Below are 18,685 nucleotides of genomic sequence, written 5' to 3' on the forward strand. Positions count from 1 at the left end.
TTCTTTTCTCTGCTTTTAACTAATACTTGCCTGTGTTCTTTCTTATAGGGCTATTGATTTTTATTTATGTGTATGAATGTTTTGAATGCATGTGTGTGTACTATATGTATGTCTGTCCTTGCAGAGGCCAGAAGAGGGTGCCGTACTCTTAAGGACTGGAGTTATAGATGACTGTGAGCTGCTGGGTGCTGGGTGAGATGTGGGTGCTGGGAACTGAATCTTGGTCCTCTGCAAGAGCAGCAAGTACTCTTCATTACTGAGCCATCTGTCCAGCTCTATTCATCTATATGCTTTATCATATTTTAATGAAAATAAGCATTTTTAGGTAAAAATATCTTTGATGTCTCTAAATCCATCCAAGGCAGAATCAATTTGTTACTTCTGAAAAAAAGGCTTTGGTGATAATATTTTATAACTTTTATAAAATATTTTAGCAAGAACTTTGCTGCTGCACTGGGGATATTTCCACAGACATAATTCTATTTTGTATGAAGTCACATCTACCAACCTTTAGGGTAGTTAAACTTTAGTAAAAATGACATTCTATAGAATGAGGAAGGGTTATCAACAGCTCCAGGCTAGTAGTTACCTAGGCAGAAGGCACTGTTTGAAGCTGACAAGCATGACATTGACTAGGCAAACTTGGGTTACTATAAAAGCAATTTTTGTCATTAACTTACCGCATATTTGCTTTCCTTAATACAAAAGAACTTGGTGTTCATAAACTGAGGTTGTTCATGGAACTTTCGATCATTTGCTTTGACTTGCCACGTGCAATCTTTAAAAGAGAAAGACAAAAGAATTATAAGTATAAACGAAGGTCACTGGGGAAGGAATCAAATTAGAGTGAGGTTGGTAGAATGGGCCCTAATGTGTGTGATGGCCTCAAGGGGCTGTTGGGATGCCAACAAGGAAGGGGAGTGGTGTGAAGTCATCTGTGGAAGATGGAAATCTACAGTCATAGAGCCTGGGGTAGAACCTGGGATGGTCAATCTTAATTGTCAATTTGGATTGACAATGAGGTCCAATGGTAGACAGAGCTCCTGGTAGGCCTGTGTGGAATTATCTTGATTACATAAGCTGAGGTAGGAGATGCATCTTAACTGTGAGTATACCCGATGGGCTCAGGTCCTAACCTGAGCAAGGAGGAGAAAAAGAGATAAACACAGGTGTTCATCTCCAGCTGTTTCCTGAATGAGTGTGGCTACAATGTGAAAGGCTGCCTCAACCTCCTACTGTCAGGACTTCTCTGTCATGATGGACTGTACCCTTGAACTGTGGGTCCAGACAAGCCCCTTTTCCATTAAGTTACTTTTGTTGAGGTATTTTATCACAACAGGAAAAGTAAATGAGACAGATCCGACCTCACAATCCTTGGAAAGAATCAAACATGCCGACAGCTTCATCTATGTCTGTTAGACTAAGGGTCCATGAAAATACATGTTAGATGTTTAAATTATCATTTGTAGTTCTAGCAAGTGAATACCCAAGTTGCATTTTGGCCAGTTGCTCAAGGAACATTAATGTTCAAAAAGAGCAATCTATCTCTAACATGACTGAAACAAAAATGTCAAATATCCAAAAGTTCACAGCTATATTAAATTTTCAATTACATTGACTTAGTTTCTAATATTTATATTTTTCTAAACATTTAGTGAATGAATAAATCACTAAGAAGGGTATCACCAACTAACCCCTCATCCGAGTCATGATTTTGGATTGACATTGTTCATGCCTTTCCCTGGTGACCAATGCCTGTCATCTTTCCAAGTTCATTTCATGGTAATGCTATGTCTGAACTCCATAGAACTTCAGAAAGTCCGTTGGATCACTGATGCTGAGGAGAACATTTCCTCTCCAACAGGCATCTACTTAAACATCTATTTATGTCTACTCTATCATGCCATTAACTTGAGTTTCCCTAGGGTGGATCCCTGAGGTCACTGGTAGAGTAGAACCACCCACACTTTCCAACTCATGTTCAGCTTGCTCCCTGTCTGTATCAATTGGTACCCTAATGTTGAAACCCAGTTAGGCTTAAGGGACCTTCCAACACAGAGGTGACTTCAGTTGGCAATAAAGCTGTATCTCCTGTGTTTTCTCTTGTTCTTTCACACTGGGCTTCTACTGTCCTATATTACATCAGCTTTGTAGATAATATGTTCCACTATCTGTATATGCCAGGCATGGTGCTTAGTGGTTAACATCTTTATTTTATACCTCAGGACACTGAGGCATTGGCAGGGTCAGCGAGTAGACTTGTAGCATAAGACTCAGAGTCTAGCTGGTTTTTCTGAGCTTTCATTGTAGCCTGCCCCTGCCTTGCTTTGCTGGCTAGGTCCTTCTTTTGGAACACAATCTCTATACCACTTTGCCAGCAAGAGCCAACTTGGGAAGATCATTCATGAGACCAGGAACACCTTTCCTCTATTACCACAGCATACAGCTGATGGGGAATGTCCTTTTGTATATATATGACTAAAACACTGTTTGGCCAATAGCCAATAGAGGCAGGAAGATAGGCAGGACTAGGAGATGATGAGAATTCTGGGAAAGGTAGGCAGAGAGGCTGCCAAAGGAGACACCATGTAGACCACAAAGGAGTAACAGGTCCAGGCATTCTCCAGTAAGCCAATACCATGTGGAAATACATAGACTTATAGAAATGGGTTAATAATTAAGACAGAGCTAGCCAATATGTAGCCAGAAGCCTTAGCCAGAAGCCCACGGTTTTATAATTAATATATCATCTCTGTGTGTTCATTTGGGGCTGAAGTGGCGGGACCTGGCTAGAAAGACAAACTCCAGCAACATGCTTGGTCTCCTAATACAAAGGTGTAAATGTGTTGCTGCCATGAAAGTTCAAATTATAGTTGTCATCAGTTAGGAGTTAGGCCAAAGGCAGTGTCCCTTGGCATTGAATTCATCAACCTGCAGGGAGATGACCTTCCTTTGAGTGACACACAAGTGGGTAGGTCAAATTTTGATGAAAGGAACAATAAGTGTGACACACCATTTTTGGAAGGAGAAGTAAAGAAAAGAAAATTTATGAGTTAGGGAATCATAAGGCGATCAATTGCGTAGCAATTGTAAAACTCAAAGGCATACTTATGAAAATACTTCATCTTCTTGAGTGACTCACTTTTCATCGTCCTGCTCCTTAGGAAACACAGATACTAGTATAAGAGATCAAGTGTAGACTGTCAGAGAATGCAAATAATGAACTTGATTACATATTTTTTGAAATCACAATACCATTACCAAACATTTCCTTGCATGCTTTGGCTGCCACTCATCAGGTAATCATAAGTGTTGTGTTATGACAAGTGGAAATGTTCCTGGCATCTTCCAAGCCCAAGAGCAATTTCATCAAAAGGGAAAATGAAAGTGAAGTACAAAATAACCCATGAGCACTGTGTTAAGATCTGCAATTAGAACACTTCTTTCCCACTCAAAGGAGAGCTCTAAAGGAAAGTAACAAAAAAAAAAAAAAAAATTTAGGATACCCTTAAATCCATTGCATTTGTAGCAGTTTGCAGATGTATCTGAATTTTAATGTTTTTTTAAAGGACTTGTTAATTTTTATTGTATGTGCATTTGTGTTTCCCTGCATGTATGTATATATGTACCACTGAATGATTGGTGACCATAGAACCTAGAAGGGGCACTGGAATCCCTGGAAATGGAGTTACAGACTGTTGTAAACTGCCACATGGATGCTGGAGATACAACCTCTGCAAGAGCAGAGGGTGCTCTTAACTGCTGAACCAACTCTCCAGCTCCTACTATCTTACTCTTTAAGACAAGATCTTACAACATGGCCCAAGCTTGTTGTTGTCATCATGCCTTAGACTCCTGAGTGCTGAGTTATAGATGCATGTACCACATCCAGGGATACACGCTTTTAAGGTTTTACTTGAGCCCATCAATAATGTGACACGTTCTAGATCCTAGCATTCTACGGCTACGGCGCTGTTGGAAACCATTGCTCTATGTTTCTGGGAGGGGACAGAAGCTGACAGGAGTCCCAGAACAAAAAGGAAAGGCCAGTGTGGAGGACTGGAACTCAGTCTTAGAAATGCACAGGAGGGGTGTGTAAGGGTGGTGCACGCCTGCATCTGCAGCTGTTACCTAGGATGCTGGGGCAGGAAGACAAAAGGTTACAAGCCAGGGGATGGAGAGATGGATGGCTCAGCAGTTAAGAGCACTGGCTGCTCTTGCACAGGACCTGAGCTCAGTTCCCCACACTCAGATAACGGTTCACAATCATCCATAACTCCAGGGAATTCAAAGTCACCTTCTGATTTCTGTGGGCACCTGGTACACATGTGGTATACATACACACGTGCATGCAGAACACCCATACATATAAGGCAAATAAATAAATAAATAAATAAATAAATAAATCTTTAAAAATTAAAAAAAAAAGTTACAGGCCAGTCTGGACTATGCAGTGACACCCTGTTTTTGTTTGTTTGTTTGTTTTTGATTTTTTAATAAAACAATTAACAAAAACTGAGCAAAAACAACCAGCAAAACAAACCAGCAAAAGAGCCTAGGAGGAAAGATTAAGCTATTCTGTAAATGAGCTGAACATGGATTTTCCTGCCTTTCCCTGGTGTATTGGGTCCAGCCCCACCACAAGACCACCAGCTTCCTAAATTCCCTTCTATAATGAAAGCCTTAGCAGGCAGTTCCAGAACTTAGTCCCATCACTTATACCCTCCCCTGCCCAGCCTATTTCCATCTGTAAGCCTTTAATAAACTCCATGTAGAAGCAGTGAGGATTATCAGAGATGACCTTGGTCTCTGTATTGTATACGCATGATAATACATTGAGGGACCTGGAGAAAGTACCCAGTGTGCTTGCATCTGGGGTTTAGCCACAAGTGCTCTACAACTCTACTTCAGAAAACTGCCTGTAGTCAAGGCCTGTGTGGACAAGCATACTGGTGTCTCTTCATCTTTGGAGATTTGAGCATTGTCACAATCAAAGATCATAAAAGATCTGAAGATAGCTGTCTATGGTCAAGTCTACGACCGAAAACACTTGAGATACCTCTCTTCCAGCACCCTTGATAAACAAAGTTATTTATTCATGCCAGCTTTTATAAAATTTATGTGACCATGAGCATTTAAAAACTAATTGGTAAAATGCTCAGAGATTAAGAGTACTTCTTGTTCTTGCAAAGGACCTGGGTTCAGTCCACAGCACCCATAGGTGGCTCACAACCATCTATAACTGCAATTCTAGGTGATCTGATGACCTCTTCAGACTTTGAAGGCATTGTACAAACATGGTGTACATACATTCATGCAAGTTCATATACTCAAACATATAAAATTAGAAAATTAGAGAACATGTATTAATGTAGTTTGAAATGCTGTGCTAATGTGCATGCCTTTAGGAAGGCCATCAAAGCACACTAGGAGGTGTTTTCCTTTTGGATATTTTTTACTATACACTTATACCACAATAGCAATTTTCAATCAAACAAAGCACCTTATCCCATTTTCTAGAACAGGAATATCGACAAAGAGAAGAAATTATAAATTTTCCAGCAACTGCACCAAAATGCATCTTTAACATGTAGCCCTGTAGTTGGATGCTAGAAAGATAATGGACCAGAGTGTCAGCAACAAACCAACCAGGCATATGTCTGGGATGCATGTAACATCAGCCACAAGTGGATCAGTGTCACGCCATGCTCTGCTAAATGATTGTGTCAATGACACATCTAAGCACAGCTACGTGATGTCTAGAGTGTTCCCGCAGATGCCAAGTGCTTTGATCAGTGCCATCTGGCAAAGTAAGCATGGCCTTGTCCCCATCCTCTTTGCTGCTTTAATTTTCATTTACAAAGCTACCAACAACCAAAAGGCTGGATTAGCTGATGCAAGCTACAACCAACTCAGGAGATTAGAAAAACCAAAAGCTTAGACTCATAATGTTAAGAGGAGAATCATCCCAGAGAAACATGGTACAGGATACAGGCAGTCACGCCACATGAAAAGAAATGCAGACAGTTCTTCCATGGGAGAAAAGACCTGATGGTCATCAAAGAGAACTGCAGTGCCCACAGAGGTACCATTTTTTTTTTTAATCTTACAATGCTAAAATTCTGGCAAATAATAAAGACTCTAATGACACTGAGTTAAAGAGTAAAGAATGGGTATTGTGGATAGCCTCTGTGGTGAGCAGTTTGACCGTGTCTCAGAATTTGATTCACGGTACAGTATGGTGTATCCCAACTTCTAGGAGCCACCCTTTGCGTATGAACTACTCTGCAGGGGAGAGATCGCATGGTACAGAGCTTCTGAGTACAGCCAAATTTCCCAAGGATTAGGAATAAGCATGATGCCTACTAGGAGCTGTTGGTTAAACATTCACATAATGAAAAGCCCAAGTTGAGACAAAAAGCAAAATAAAACAAATGAGGTAGCTTTATATGGATGATAAGGAAATTCTCCACATCACATGGCCAATTGATAAAGGCAGAAGGCATCTACTATCCTATGCTTTTAGCTATGAGATGCACAGAAGCAATACATGGTATGACCGTATGCACACACACACACACACACACACACAAACACACACACACACACATCCCTGGGTATGTAGAACAACAGGTATGTAAGTGTTATACATATCCATGTGTGCACTATATGCCTCTGGAAGGATCTATGAGAAATTAGGAACAGCAAACTTCTTTCCAGAAAAGGAAAATTCATGGCTAAGGAAGAGCCAGGGATGTGGAATTCATTTTCATTCTTTACCCATGCAACTGTGGGTTCATTTGCATACATTACCATTAAAATATGCATGTGATTCCATTACTTCTCTCAATTTATGTAAAAGCAATACATAAGTTGCTCAATTTTTAGAACTAATATGCCATTCTATTTACTATTATATATGCATATGTATATGTGAATTCTAAAGGCAATGGGGTTATGGGTAAGGAGAAATAAAAAGAGTAGTTCAGTGTGGTAGAGTGCTTACCTAGCATGTGTGAGTCCCTAACACTGTGTATGTGAGGGGGTGGGGGCAAAAACACTAGAAAAGACGAAAATTTAGCGTAGCCATGGAAATAAGTGTATAAATACTTCTTTAAAGTGTTTTTGAATAAGAATACATATTGTATAGACCCACATAGATAAACACAGAGTTCAAAAGCATGCAGAACTAAAGGACAGTATTTAAAGATCTGAATTCAGATTAGCAAAACATTAAAGAAAAGGAAAGGACTTGTGGCTATGGAAATATGGATGGGTCCAGCAAGATGGCTCAGAGGACAAAGATGCCTGCTGCCAAGCGTGACCTCCTGAGTTTGATTCCTAGGCCCACAGGAAGTAACTCCTACAAGTTGTCCTTTGACTGTCACATGTAGGCCATGGCGCATATGCTCTCTCTCTCTCTCTCTCTCTCTCTCTCTCTCTCTCTCTCTCTCTCTCTCACTCACACACACACACACACACACACACACACACACACACACACAGGGAGGGAGGGAAGGAGCAAAAGCTCTCCTTCCTGGCCAGCAGCTGTGTGCTCATGTTGACATGGGAACAGTTCCATGTGCTCATGGAATCAGATGTGCACACAGACATGTTTGCCTGTGATCCCAGCACACAAGAGGCAGAGCCAGAAGGATGGCTGTAGGTTTCAGTTCAGGTGGTCTATCTATTCAGCAAGTTCCAGGCTAAAACAAAACAAACAAAAAGAAAAACAAAACAAAACAAAAAACCTCAAAACACCACCAACACCAAACCTAAAACGAAAGAAAGGCAGGCAGGCAGGCAGGCAAGGAACTGGAAGGGATTGTAGAGACAGAAGAAAAGTAGCCCTGGTCCAGCTATGCTGGGTCCTTCTGCTCCAGCATGGGCCCAGCATAGCAGTTGCTCTGCTATCAGACCACAAGGAAGGGGTGGGGCAGAAGATGGATGACCATCAAGTGACAGAATGACAAGGTGTCAAACTTGTCTCCTCATCACAACTCGTTTTCCTAAATCAGGCTCACCTCTATCCATAACCACAGTCTCTGAAACCATGGATGGACAAAGAGCATATTGGGTAGAGTAATGACCACAGCTGTAATTCTAGGAGTGAGGGTTTCAGACCAGCAGCAGCCACACCCCAGAGCCATGGCAGTGGAAACTGTAGATGACGTTCAATAGTATTTCTCACAAGCCATGTGTATGATTCTTCTGTACATACAAATTCAGAAAGAAGGGATATTGTGTGAGACAGATCCAAAGAGAAACGTCTGCGGACCAAGCTCAACCTCAAACTCCAAAACCCAGATTGTCCAGCCAGAGTAGAGAACACAGAGATAACTAAATACACAGACAATAAAATGACCATGTACTAAATGTGGTAAAGGATACTTGGTGGTGTGAGAAGTCTATCCCAGCCAGGGTGTGTGGGAACATGTTTTGGAACAGACATTCCTTGTATTGACTATTACTTGTCTGGCTTTGTTTTTGTCTTTTGAGGTGGGGTCTTTCTATGTTGACTAGGCTAACTTTGAATTTATCATCTTTCCATCTTAGCCTCTGGACTGCATGAGCCACCACCCAGGCTTACAAGATTCTTAGAAGCTCATAATTATGCCAGTAAAGGAAGAGGAAAAAGGTCCAGGGGTATTTGAAGGAAACAGGATGCTATTAGCAAGAGCATACAGCTGGAACAGCCTGGCCTCAGCCCACATAAGAAAAGCTGCGAAGTGTAGGACCATAGAGTGACTCACAGGAGGAACCAGCTAGGACCCAGCAGATGGTGAGGTCTGGAACCCATGGCAAGACCAAGAACACCTACCAGACAGCTTTAGAGGGAAAACTGACACAGTCTAGTTAAACTTTACATCAGTCACACAAGCAGTAAAGATGTACTTGAAGGGAACAAGATTAGTGACAGAAGACAAGGACCCATATGAACAAGGACCCACCAGAGCTATGGTCATAGAAATAGAGAAGAAATAGCTTCAAGAGCTTGCTTACTCTTTCTACAATAAAACCAGAAAGAATTAAAACTAAAAATGGGGAAAAATATAATCCAAGGACAAACTTGACTCACAGGACTGATCAGCGCACAGCCTTAGAAAGGCAGGAAAGTCGCCCAACACAAAACCCTGCACTGAAAACATTAAAGCCTTATGCAGTTCAGTGTGTGTGTTTAATAATAATAATAATAATAATAATAATAATAATACCAACTAGATTGTGCAGTTCTAGGGCATGAACTTTTGTGACAATACTGTCTATGACCACACTGCCCTGACCACCACCACATCCTGTATAATTACAGGAGTTAAGCAGGGTAGGGCATGATTAAGTCTCTGTGAACAAGAGCTTCACACTCTAGGCTAGGTAGCAAATTACCTAGCAAAAAGCAATGTCTAAAAAACAAGATCCATCCTCAACACCCCCCTTCCACACACATACCCTGTTACCTATCTCTTAGCAGGAACACCCATCCTCAACCTCCATTTTACAAGTAACCAGTCATGCTGGTTTACCCATGAACAGAGAAGGAATGTCAACTATGTAGCACGAAATTCCCACATGTGAATGTGTACTAGAATAAATTTTTAAAAAAGTGTCTAATTTAGTGCAGTTTCCTGAGATCTCAAGTTTTCAACAGACCAGCTTTATCTGTATTTGGGATCCAAATAAAAAATAATTAACAGTTCCTCTACACTACTGCATCTTTAGTTACAGATCATTCATGAGGGTGTCCCTGTAGGCAACCACCCAGCTGTGCCAGTTTTGTGAATATTATATTCATTCCAAATTTCTGCCAAAAGCAGAAATATATCTTCCCTGTGAGCTAAGTCCTTGACTACTAAGCATTCCACATTAAATATTGTCCACCCAGTGATTAAACATGCCATCATAAAAACTGTCTGCAAATGGCCATTTTGATCTAGAACAGAGTTCTGAACAAAGTTACAAGTCGGAAGAAAGTGAAGAAAGTTTTATGGCTTTTTTTTTTTTTTTTTTTTTTTTTTTTTTTTTGAGACAAGTCTCATTATTTATGCCTGGCTGGTCTGGAATTACCACATAAACTAGGCTGGCTTTGAGCTTACAGAGATCCTCCTGTCTCTGTCTACCAAGGGCTGTGACTAAGGATGTGTGCCACCATGCCTGGCCTGTAGTTTTACATTTGTGAATACAGAAGAGTACACTGTCCAGCCAAAGTGGCCGGCTGCAATGTAATAAATGAGGCTGCTAGCTGTGGGTAACTTGATTACCCAGGGAGGAAGAGAAGACCAAACCACACCAAGAGCCAGAAGAAGATGCTCATGGGCAGTCCATGTACAGCACAATATTTCTCTATGATGAGAACAGCAGAAGAGGAAGGGGTATGACCACAGACAGGCAGCCATGGGAGGGGGACACTGCTTATCTTGCCCTATTATTTTCAGCCTAAGCTCCCAAGGTCTTCAAGGGTGGCATTCACACTGGCCAAGCATGGCTGCCTGACCCCCAAACCCTATCACTCAGGCTCCATTCAGTGCCTGGGACCCTAGCTCCTCTGAGCCCCTCTTCACTCTTTAGGAATCACTGCTGCCTCACTTTGGAGCATTCTGGGAGTCAGTCACCTGTCTCATTCAGGCGAGCGCATCTCCAGAAAGCCTCTGGTATACAGAGATGTCTCTGGTAGAGCTCAGTTTGGTCCCTATGCTGATCCATACTGATGCCAGCATAGGACCTGGGGAGGGGGGCTAGAACTAGGTTACACTAGAAAGATGAGATGTCAGGCCACAGAAATACCCCTGGTTGGCTATGAGATAGACAATCTCCAACCCAGCATCTCAATTTTTAAATTTTCCTGAATAGGAGTATCCATTTTCCTGTGGCACCACTGACTTGATTTCAGTTCCTCCAGGTGCTACCATCATGACCTTTCATCCTGCCACAGTCTCTGCATGTGATCTCCTTATGAGCTCTCTTCTCCCCTGACCATCTCCAAATGACATGTGGGTATCACGAGGAAACAAACCTACTGGATCCATCAGGGACACATTCCCAGCTACAGGCCAATCCATCAAAACACAAGTCACTACATAAATGACACTTTTAGTCTCACTGAGAGCTTTAGTGTTATCCTTGACATTGTGCACGTGTTGGTGGCTTTCTCATGGAAGTCTATGTGAAATCGAAAGCCTTAGGGTGGCAGAGGCAGAGAAGACCCCAAATAATAAAATATTCCCTGATGAGGAAGTGGTCACTGGGAAATCTGGAATTCATCCAATTCATCCACACATCTATCTATCCCTTGCTCATGGACTTATATGTGGAGGGATGTTCATAAGTGACCCTCTAGCTTCAGTGTGGGAGGTCAGGAGAATTCAAACATCCCGAAGGAAAGTGAAAGGATCAAGATGAAGATCTGATAATAAAAACATCAAGGCAGGAGCTGAGAGTGAAGGGAAGGTAGTTTGGACTTAAAGAGAGATTAAAAAAAGAACTTCCAAGGCAGGAGGTGACAATGGCTGATATTTATTGGGCACTTATCACACACCTAAAGCAGAAGCCCTTCACATTTATTTCTGACTTACTTTTCACAATCGCCTTAGAGAACTAGTCCTAATATCCAGCCTATTTTACAGATAAGGGACCTGAAGCACAAGGAGGCAAAGATGTTTGCTTGAGGTCAGACACTCAGAAAAGAGTGTAGTGAAGACTTAGGGCTACACAGCTTGAGTCTGGTGTCTCCCTCTCAGCCACACACTTGGCCTTCTCAGGGACATGCTTTGGGGTCTCTTACATAAGCATCTTTTATTTGTATTTGTGTGTGTGTGTGTGTGTGTTCGCGCGCGTGCGCACGCACCACAGCATGTCAGAGGACAACTAAGGGAATCTATTTTCTCTTCCCACCAAGTGGGTTTTGGCAAGTACCTGAACCTGCTGAACTGACCCTATGATGTGGGCTAAAAGGCTTAGCTTGTCAAGGATAGTTTGCAGTCACCAATGGGAACATGCAAAGCATGAAAAGGGGGAGAGGCAGAAGGAGGGAGATGTGAGGGGGTGTTAGAAAGTTCTGGCATCAGAGGAAACAGAGGTGGGAAGATGATGGCTGGTACCAAGTTCTGAGGGCTTAGTGGCGGGTGCCTGGTGACCTTTAAAAAAAGCATTCTCTGTGGCAACAGGGAACCCACAGAGGGGAAGAACCCACAGTGGGATGGGGCAGTGTGATAGCTGATAGTGGTTTTTAGACACATGGCCATGAGAACTGGAGCCTGGAGCATCCCAAGCAGAAGGTGGAGTTTAGGTCAGAATGTGGCCTGGGGCAGAGAAGTTGTGTGCTGCTGGGGAAGCCAGCATAGCTGGAAGGCAAGACAGGAGTTAGCAGATAGGGCCAGTGGTGAAGGGGGTGGGGGCAGTGTTCACACCCCAGTCCTAGGCTCAGAAAAGCCTAAACTTGCATTGACCCAGAAATTCTTTTCAGAGCACCCTCTTTCCTGAGGATCTCATCTCTGAGGCACTTGCAGACGGGAGAGAATTATTACCCATGGAATTGGTCTGGGGGCAGGAGGACCATTGAGCTGGTCAGTTGAAACCCAGCATCCCACAGCCAAGAATTGTAGGAATCTCTGTCTCACCAAAGTTAAACTGTTTTCCCCTTTTGCTAAAGAAAGGAGTTAAGACCTCAGACCTCTCTCCAGTCTCGGAGGCAATGGCAGCCCGGGTTCCCACATTGTTCCCTAGCGGTGGATGTTTTCATGCCTTCACCAGCAAGCATCTGGCTGCCCTTGCTCAAGGTGAGCAAGAGTAAGCCTCAGTGACTACTGCAAGCTTATCTGTCCTCCTGGCACGCTCTAGCAGCATGCTAGCACTTGTCCTCCATTTTTGCAGCTCAAAAGAACGGCTCTCTTCAAGGGAAAGGAGCTTTCAATGGGTCTCTTCAAACTCTTGTTCAACATGAGTTTAACACGCAAGCTTAGGTGGCTGGGGCGTTCTCTTGATTTGAAACAAGAGAGCAGACTGTGTCATTAAAGAAATAACTGTGGCTCATGCACTTTGAGGCACTGGGCCACTGGACTCAGGCTGGGCTGTGTGGCGTTTCTCGGCTCCCTGGTGGCTCATAGTTTACTCATGTGTCCTTAGGAGCTGAGTTGCTTCTAGTAAATAACCCGTAATGTGCAATGTCAAGGAAGACAGGTGGGAGTTTCAGAAAAATCCGACAACAAAAAAGGAAGGGAAGGAGGGCAGCAGGGAAACGGCCAGAGAGGCTTTTTGTGCTTACAAAGGGCAGGCAGGTATTAAAATTCACAGGCAAAGACATTTGAAAGAAGTTTTGAAAATGAGAACCAATAAAACCCCACCTAGGAACATAAACCACAAGAACCAGAGAGAGATTTCTCAGTAGGTAAAGGCAACTGCCACCAAGCCTGACCACCTGGGTTCCAGCCCCTGGACCCATGTGATAGAGTGAGAGAACTGACCTCTACATGTATGCTGTGGCATGCACATAACATCTCACACTTTCTCTCTCACACATACACCATATATACACTCTCATGCGCACCCCCCATACACAATGTTAAAACAATTTATATTTTAGAAGACCAAGCTCCATCAATGCCCAAAAAACAAGGAAAGGAATCTATGAAAAAGACGATTTGCCATCAAATGATCAGTAAAGGGCTCTAACCACCACAAAGTACAGGCTAAGTTGGAAAAAACCAGAAGGGATGTTTGTACCCATGATGTGCTTTTCCAACATTTTTGTGGGCATCCAACCCCAGTCCCTTCACTGGACCATTTATCTGATTGTGTGGCCCCAGGCACAAACAGCAAAAGTTTGCCCTTCACCTTACAGATACAAAACTCCTGCCAACTCCCAGGCTATCTACACACTGCAGAGATTCCGAGATTATGATAGCAGGCTAGGCAGTGGTGGAAAGAATGAGGAAGAAACACGTTTCTCATTCACACCGGGCAATCAGCTAGAACTCCCCATGAACTTGTCCATCTGCTTCAGTTTTGTCCCCACCCCACCAGGGCCAGTTCAGACCTGTTGGAACAAGAGGCCACCTTCCTGTTCAGGTCAATGTGATTTCATCTTAATTTCAATCAAGATTCTGAGTTTCATACTTCCTACTTTGGGCAGCAAGCCCCAATGTGTTTGAGTGTAAGGTGGCAAGGAAGTTCCAACCCATTTAAGTGACAGTAGAGTACAGAGCAGATGTCCCATAGGACTGGATGGCCTCCCTGCGTCTCACAGGCTATGGTGGAATGAGGCCTCTTTAAATCCTTTTGTATACACAGACACAGACACACACAGACACACACAGACACACACAGACACACACACACACACACACACACACACACACACACACACACACACACACGGGACTGTACTCCACCACAATGGAGAAGTAAGGGATGGGAGAGTAACCCAATCTCAATAGAATTAGGAAGAAATACCATCATTTAAATGGAATCACATCCCCCTCCCCTTTTCTTCTCTTTGATCTTTTTGGACACAGGGTCATGATATGTAGCCCGGGCTGACCTGGGACTGACTGGCTTTGAACCTGTGATCTTCTTGAGTTCCAGGACTATAGATATGTCCTGCTACTCCTGGCACTTGTCACTTTCTACAGATTAAAACTGTTCAGGGTAGGGCTGGAGAGATGGGTCAGAAGTTCAGAGCACTGATTGCTCTTCCAGGGGACTCAGTTTCAATTCCCAGCACCCACATGGCAGCTCATGTAACTCCAGTTCCAGGGAACCCGACACCCATGGCAAAACACCAATGCACATGAAATTAAAAAACAAAGCACAACAAAACAAAAAACAAATAAAAGACTGTTCAGGGAGTGGTGGGGAGGCTTAAATGGGTGCAGAAAAAAAAGAGGGGGGGGGGGACAAAGAGTGACAGGGAAGAAAACAAAGCCTTGTCCTTGTGAAAAGCCTAGAGGGCAAACTGGGCAAGACTTCAGGGGAAGCAAAGGATCTTGCCTTGCCCTGAGCTGGGGAGACATCTGGAAGACTGGAAGTCACAGAGAGGCACTCTCAGCCATAAAAACTGTTCCTCCTGCCAGTGAGAAACAAACAAACAAACACACAAACAAACACAAAACTGAATCCCAGACAAGCCTGGGGTCCAAAGAGAAAAGATCTAGTTTTTGTTTTTGTTTTTACTTCCAGGAACAGACAAGCCACAAGACAAGGTCACATTTGCTTGTGGGGTGGGGTAAGCCGCAGGAACCAAAGAAGCCACAGGGCAAAATATAAGGATGAAAGTAAGCCACATTCTGTAGCCCTAGTGACCAACTGTTCAGGGCCACTTTATTGGTAGAGTAAAGCAGTTGTGACAAGGTCTGTGAGGCCTAGAAAACCTAAAATATTTCTTGTGTGTCCTTCCAAAGGAAAAGCTCCCTAGTTTCACCCCTGTTTCTGAATTTAGGAAAGGAGCATAGGCTGCTGTAGACTGGCCCCTCGTGGCAAGTAGAGACCCATTAAAAAAAAAATTCTGTATGACGCCACACACATTGCTTACAGGACATGGAGAAATCAGATTGGGACTGAATGGGGAACTTTATCCCTGCTGGCTCACTCTCTTACTATTAGAAAGTGCTCTGAAGACTGCTGTGTGGGGAAAAGCCATCAGTAACCTTACTCAGCTGTGAATTCTGAATTGCAATAATGGCCAGTGTGGCAGGATATGATCAGGGTTGTAATAGTGGCATAAATGCTGTGCCGGTAATCAACCACTTTCTGCTGGAATTTAAGGCCCTGTCCCACAGATGGAAATATGTGTCTGGAACTACAAATCAAGCCAAGAACCGATGGTTGAGGATTTTACAGGCCACAGGAATGAACTTCTTATTACTATTTTTCTGTTTTCTAAATCTGTATCTCTACCCATTGTTTAGTGCAGCTCTCTCATTTTCATGCAAGGGATGTAAGGAGTACAGAAATTTACAACTGGTCAAAATGCAGTGAAGGGTGCTCATCCACAAATAGGACATTTATATCACATTCCTCCCCAAAGCTCAGAGGTCATCAAGGAAGAGATGGCAGAAAGATTATAAAAGTGAAAGGTTGGAGAAGACCACAGAAAAAAGTGTCTTCTTCTAGGTATGACAGGACTAGGACATCCATTAATTCCCAGCAGTTGTGGCTGGCTGGCACAGGATCAAGCCAGTCAAAATTTAAGTGAGGAAGGGGGATGGGTTTAGAAGCTCCTGCCTGTAATTGAGGAGCTACAATGGTTGATGGCTTCTGGAGAATAGAGAGTCAGTTTTCTTAAGAGTGATTCCTGGTGGACCGACCAAACATGCATGCTCCAGTGGATGGCATCTTCCCAACAGTTTATATAGAAAGCACATGATGGAGACATAGGGTTATTAAATTAAAAGAAAAAGAAGATCTAAAATTTGGGCAGTAAGGAAGTGGGGGGCAGATCTGGGAGAATTAAAGGAAGGAACTGTAGGTAAATATAATTAAAATTCATTGTATAAAATTATCAAAGAATTAATAAAATATTTTAAGAATAAACATGTAAACATAATCAACAAAAATTCTTTCTGGAGGACCAAAGCCATTTTACTTTCATGAGTAACTGAACAAAAGGTACAGAGACTCCAAGGTCCCCTAAAGTGCCAGGAAGCAATAGAAAGAACAAGTTGAAGAGGATAATAAGAGGCTCAGAATTATGTCCTGATCCCAAAGATGTACAGTTGATGAGATGTTCTAACACCATTCTTCCAAAGGGTTCCTACCTCTGAGAGCTCTTTGGTAAGCAGCCCTCACTGTGTGACCCCCTGACCTCTGATGAGTAGAGAAAAGAAAATTTCAAAGAGGGTACCCACAGGCTGAAGATTTGCCAAAGCACATTAATTTTAGCACAGTGTAAAGACTGCATGTGGATATTGTTCTTGTTAACCTGTTTGTGGGCCATGACACATAAGTATGTGGTGTATGATCAACGTTTTGTGCAGGTGTGTGTGTGTGTGTGTGTGTGTGTGTGTGTGTGTGTGTGTGTGTGTATGTGTGTAGAGGCCAGGGAAAGACATAGAGTGTCCTATTATATCACTCACTGCCTTATTTCCTTCAGACAAAGTCTCTTACTGAACTTGGAGCTAGGCTAACAACCAGCAAGCCCCCAACTTCCCTGCCTAACACTGAACTAGTATTACAGGCATTGTGAGTGTCTATGCACTGCTTTTTAAAAGGGTGCTGTGGATTGAATTAAGTCCTCATGCTTAAGCAAGTGCTTTTACCTGCAGAGCCACTTCCTAGTCTCAGGTATAAATTCTTAATGGAGCCATATCAATTCATATACACATGTGTATCATGTATCCATCCACTTGTTATTAGTAACTTCATGCTGACAATTTAGCAAGGCAAATCTTTAAAAAAATTTATTATTATGGTTGGCATGCATACTTTTTAGATTTCTGAATGCCGTAGCAAGCTAATTCTTCTACACACAACTCCACATTTAAAATATATGCACTGACCAAACCTTCTAATTTCTTGACAGAACTTGTCAGATATGTTCTCCCAGCCTCGCCACATTGGGGATGATGGGTCTTTCTCAATTCTGTCCTAGGAGAGCATCAAAGAAGGAGGAGACCCTCCTAGAGCACATGAAATGGACCCATCAACTTTGGTACATTTCCCATGACCCATCTGTGGCATGACCCATATATGTGGCATCCACACCATCAGCAGGCCCTTCACCCGGTCACCTTTCCGGAGTGTTTCCCGCTTGTCCTCTGCCTCTCTGTTGATGCGATTCTGTTCTGGTTCAAGTGCAGGCCCCTGATCTTCAAGTTCGTCTTCAGTTTCATCATCGCTGTAGGGAACCACTTCATCATTGGGCTGAGAATCTTCGTCAAATGTTGTTTCCGAGTCTCTTTCTGTGTTCATTCTGCTGGCAAGCTGGAACTACCTGGAGAGCAAAGGAAGAAACAAGAGAGTAGTGACTTTGTTGTCTTGGGCTGTACCTGGGTGCACCCTGTCATAACACCCCTTTTACAGAACACCTCTGCACCGACACGCAAATTATTCACAAATAGTGGTCTACAAGTTTACCTTGATATGTGACAAGAACAAAACATTATCAGTTAAGTGCTGGATAAGGACTACAAAACAAAAGAGGTGAGGGAAATGGCTCAATATATAAAAGCTCGCTACACAAGAGGATGGATGAGGACAGAAGAAAGACACCCACTGTCACTTCTGGTCACCTCACATGTACACGTACCCACATATAATACACACAAGGAAAAACGTAATTGTAAAGCTTCACTCTCTCTCAATCCTTCTTTCTGGAAGGCCACACAAAGCTTAAAGTAATATTTCCAACTATAGACCTCTGAGACCCAGTGTAACAAATTTAGTGGGGTCATACTCGATGTTAAAATAAAAATGAAACAGGCTAAGCAGTAGTAAGGTATGATTCATGTAGCAAGAATAAGTGTTTCCTGACTTTAAAAAGAGCTTCCCAGTACCAAGAGTCATACATTTATTTGCATTATATGAATATTCATGGATTTCCCCCCCCCCCCCATTTTAGACTGTTGGCTGAGCCGGAACACTGCTGTCACTGCTGTCTGAAGAGAACTGTTTCCTGACTGCCTATCGCCACCCATTTTCCCTAATTAGAACTTGTTTGTGAGTATGCCATTGCACAAAGTGAGTCTATGTTGGGAAC

The 18,685-nt window shown here is 42.8% G+C and overlaps 1 protein-coding gene across 1 annotated transcript in view; it reads right to left on the reverse strand.

The window, feature by feature from the left end:
* The window catches only part of Atp8b1 (ATPase phospholipid transporting 8B1), a 115,937-nt gene that overhangs the window by 46,995 nt on the left and 50,257 nt on the right, over window positions 1–18,685 (reverse strand). Inside the window, exons 2-3 of the mRNA XM_051200728.1 lie at window positions 17,718–17,920; window positions 681–778 (exon numbers count right to left, since the gene is read on the reverse strand). Of these exons, the coding sequence (XP_051056685.1) occupies window positions 681–778; window positions 17,718–17,898 (279 nt within the window). The 5' untranslated portion in view covers window positions 17,899–17,920. The remainder of the gene's footprint in view (window positions 1–680; window positions 779–17,717; window positions 17,921–18,685) is intronic.

Source organism: Phodopus roborovskii, unplaced genomic scaffold (genome assembly GCF_943737965.1).
Source record: "Phodopus roborovskii unplaced genomic scaffold, PHOROB, whole genome shotgun sequence".
Taxonomy (NCBI): domain Eukaryota; kingdom Metazoa; phylum Chordata; class Mammalia; order Rodentia; family Cricetidae; genus Phodopus; species Phodopus roborovskii.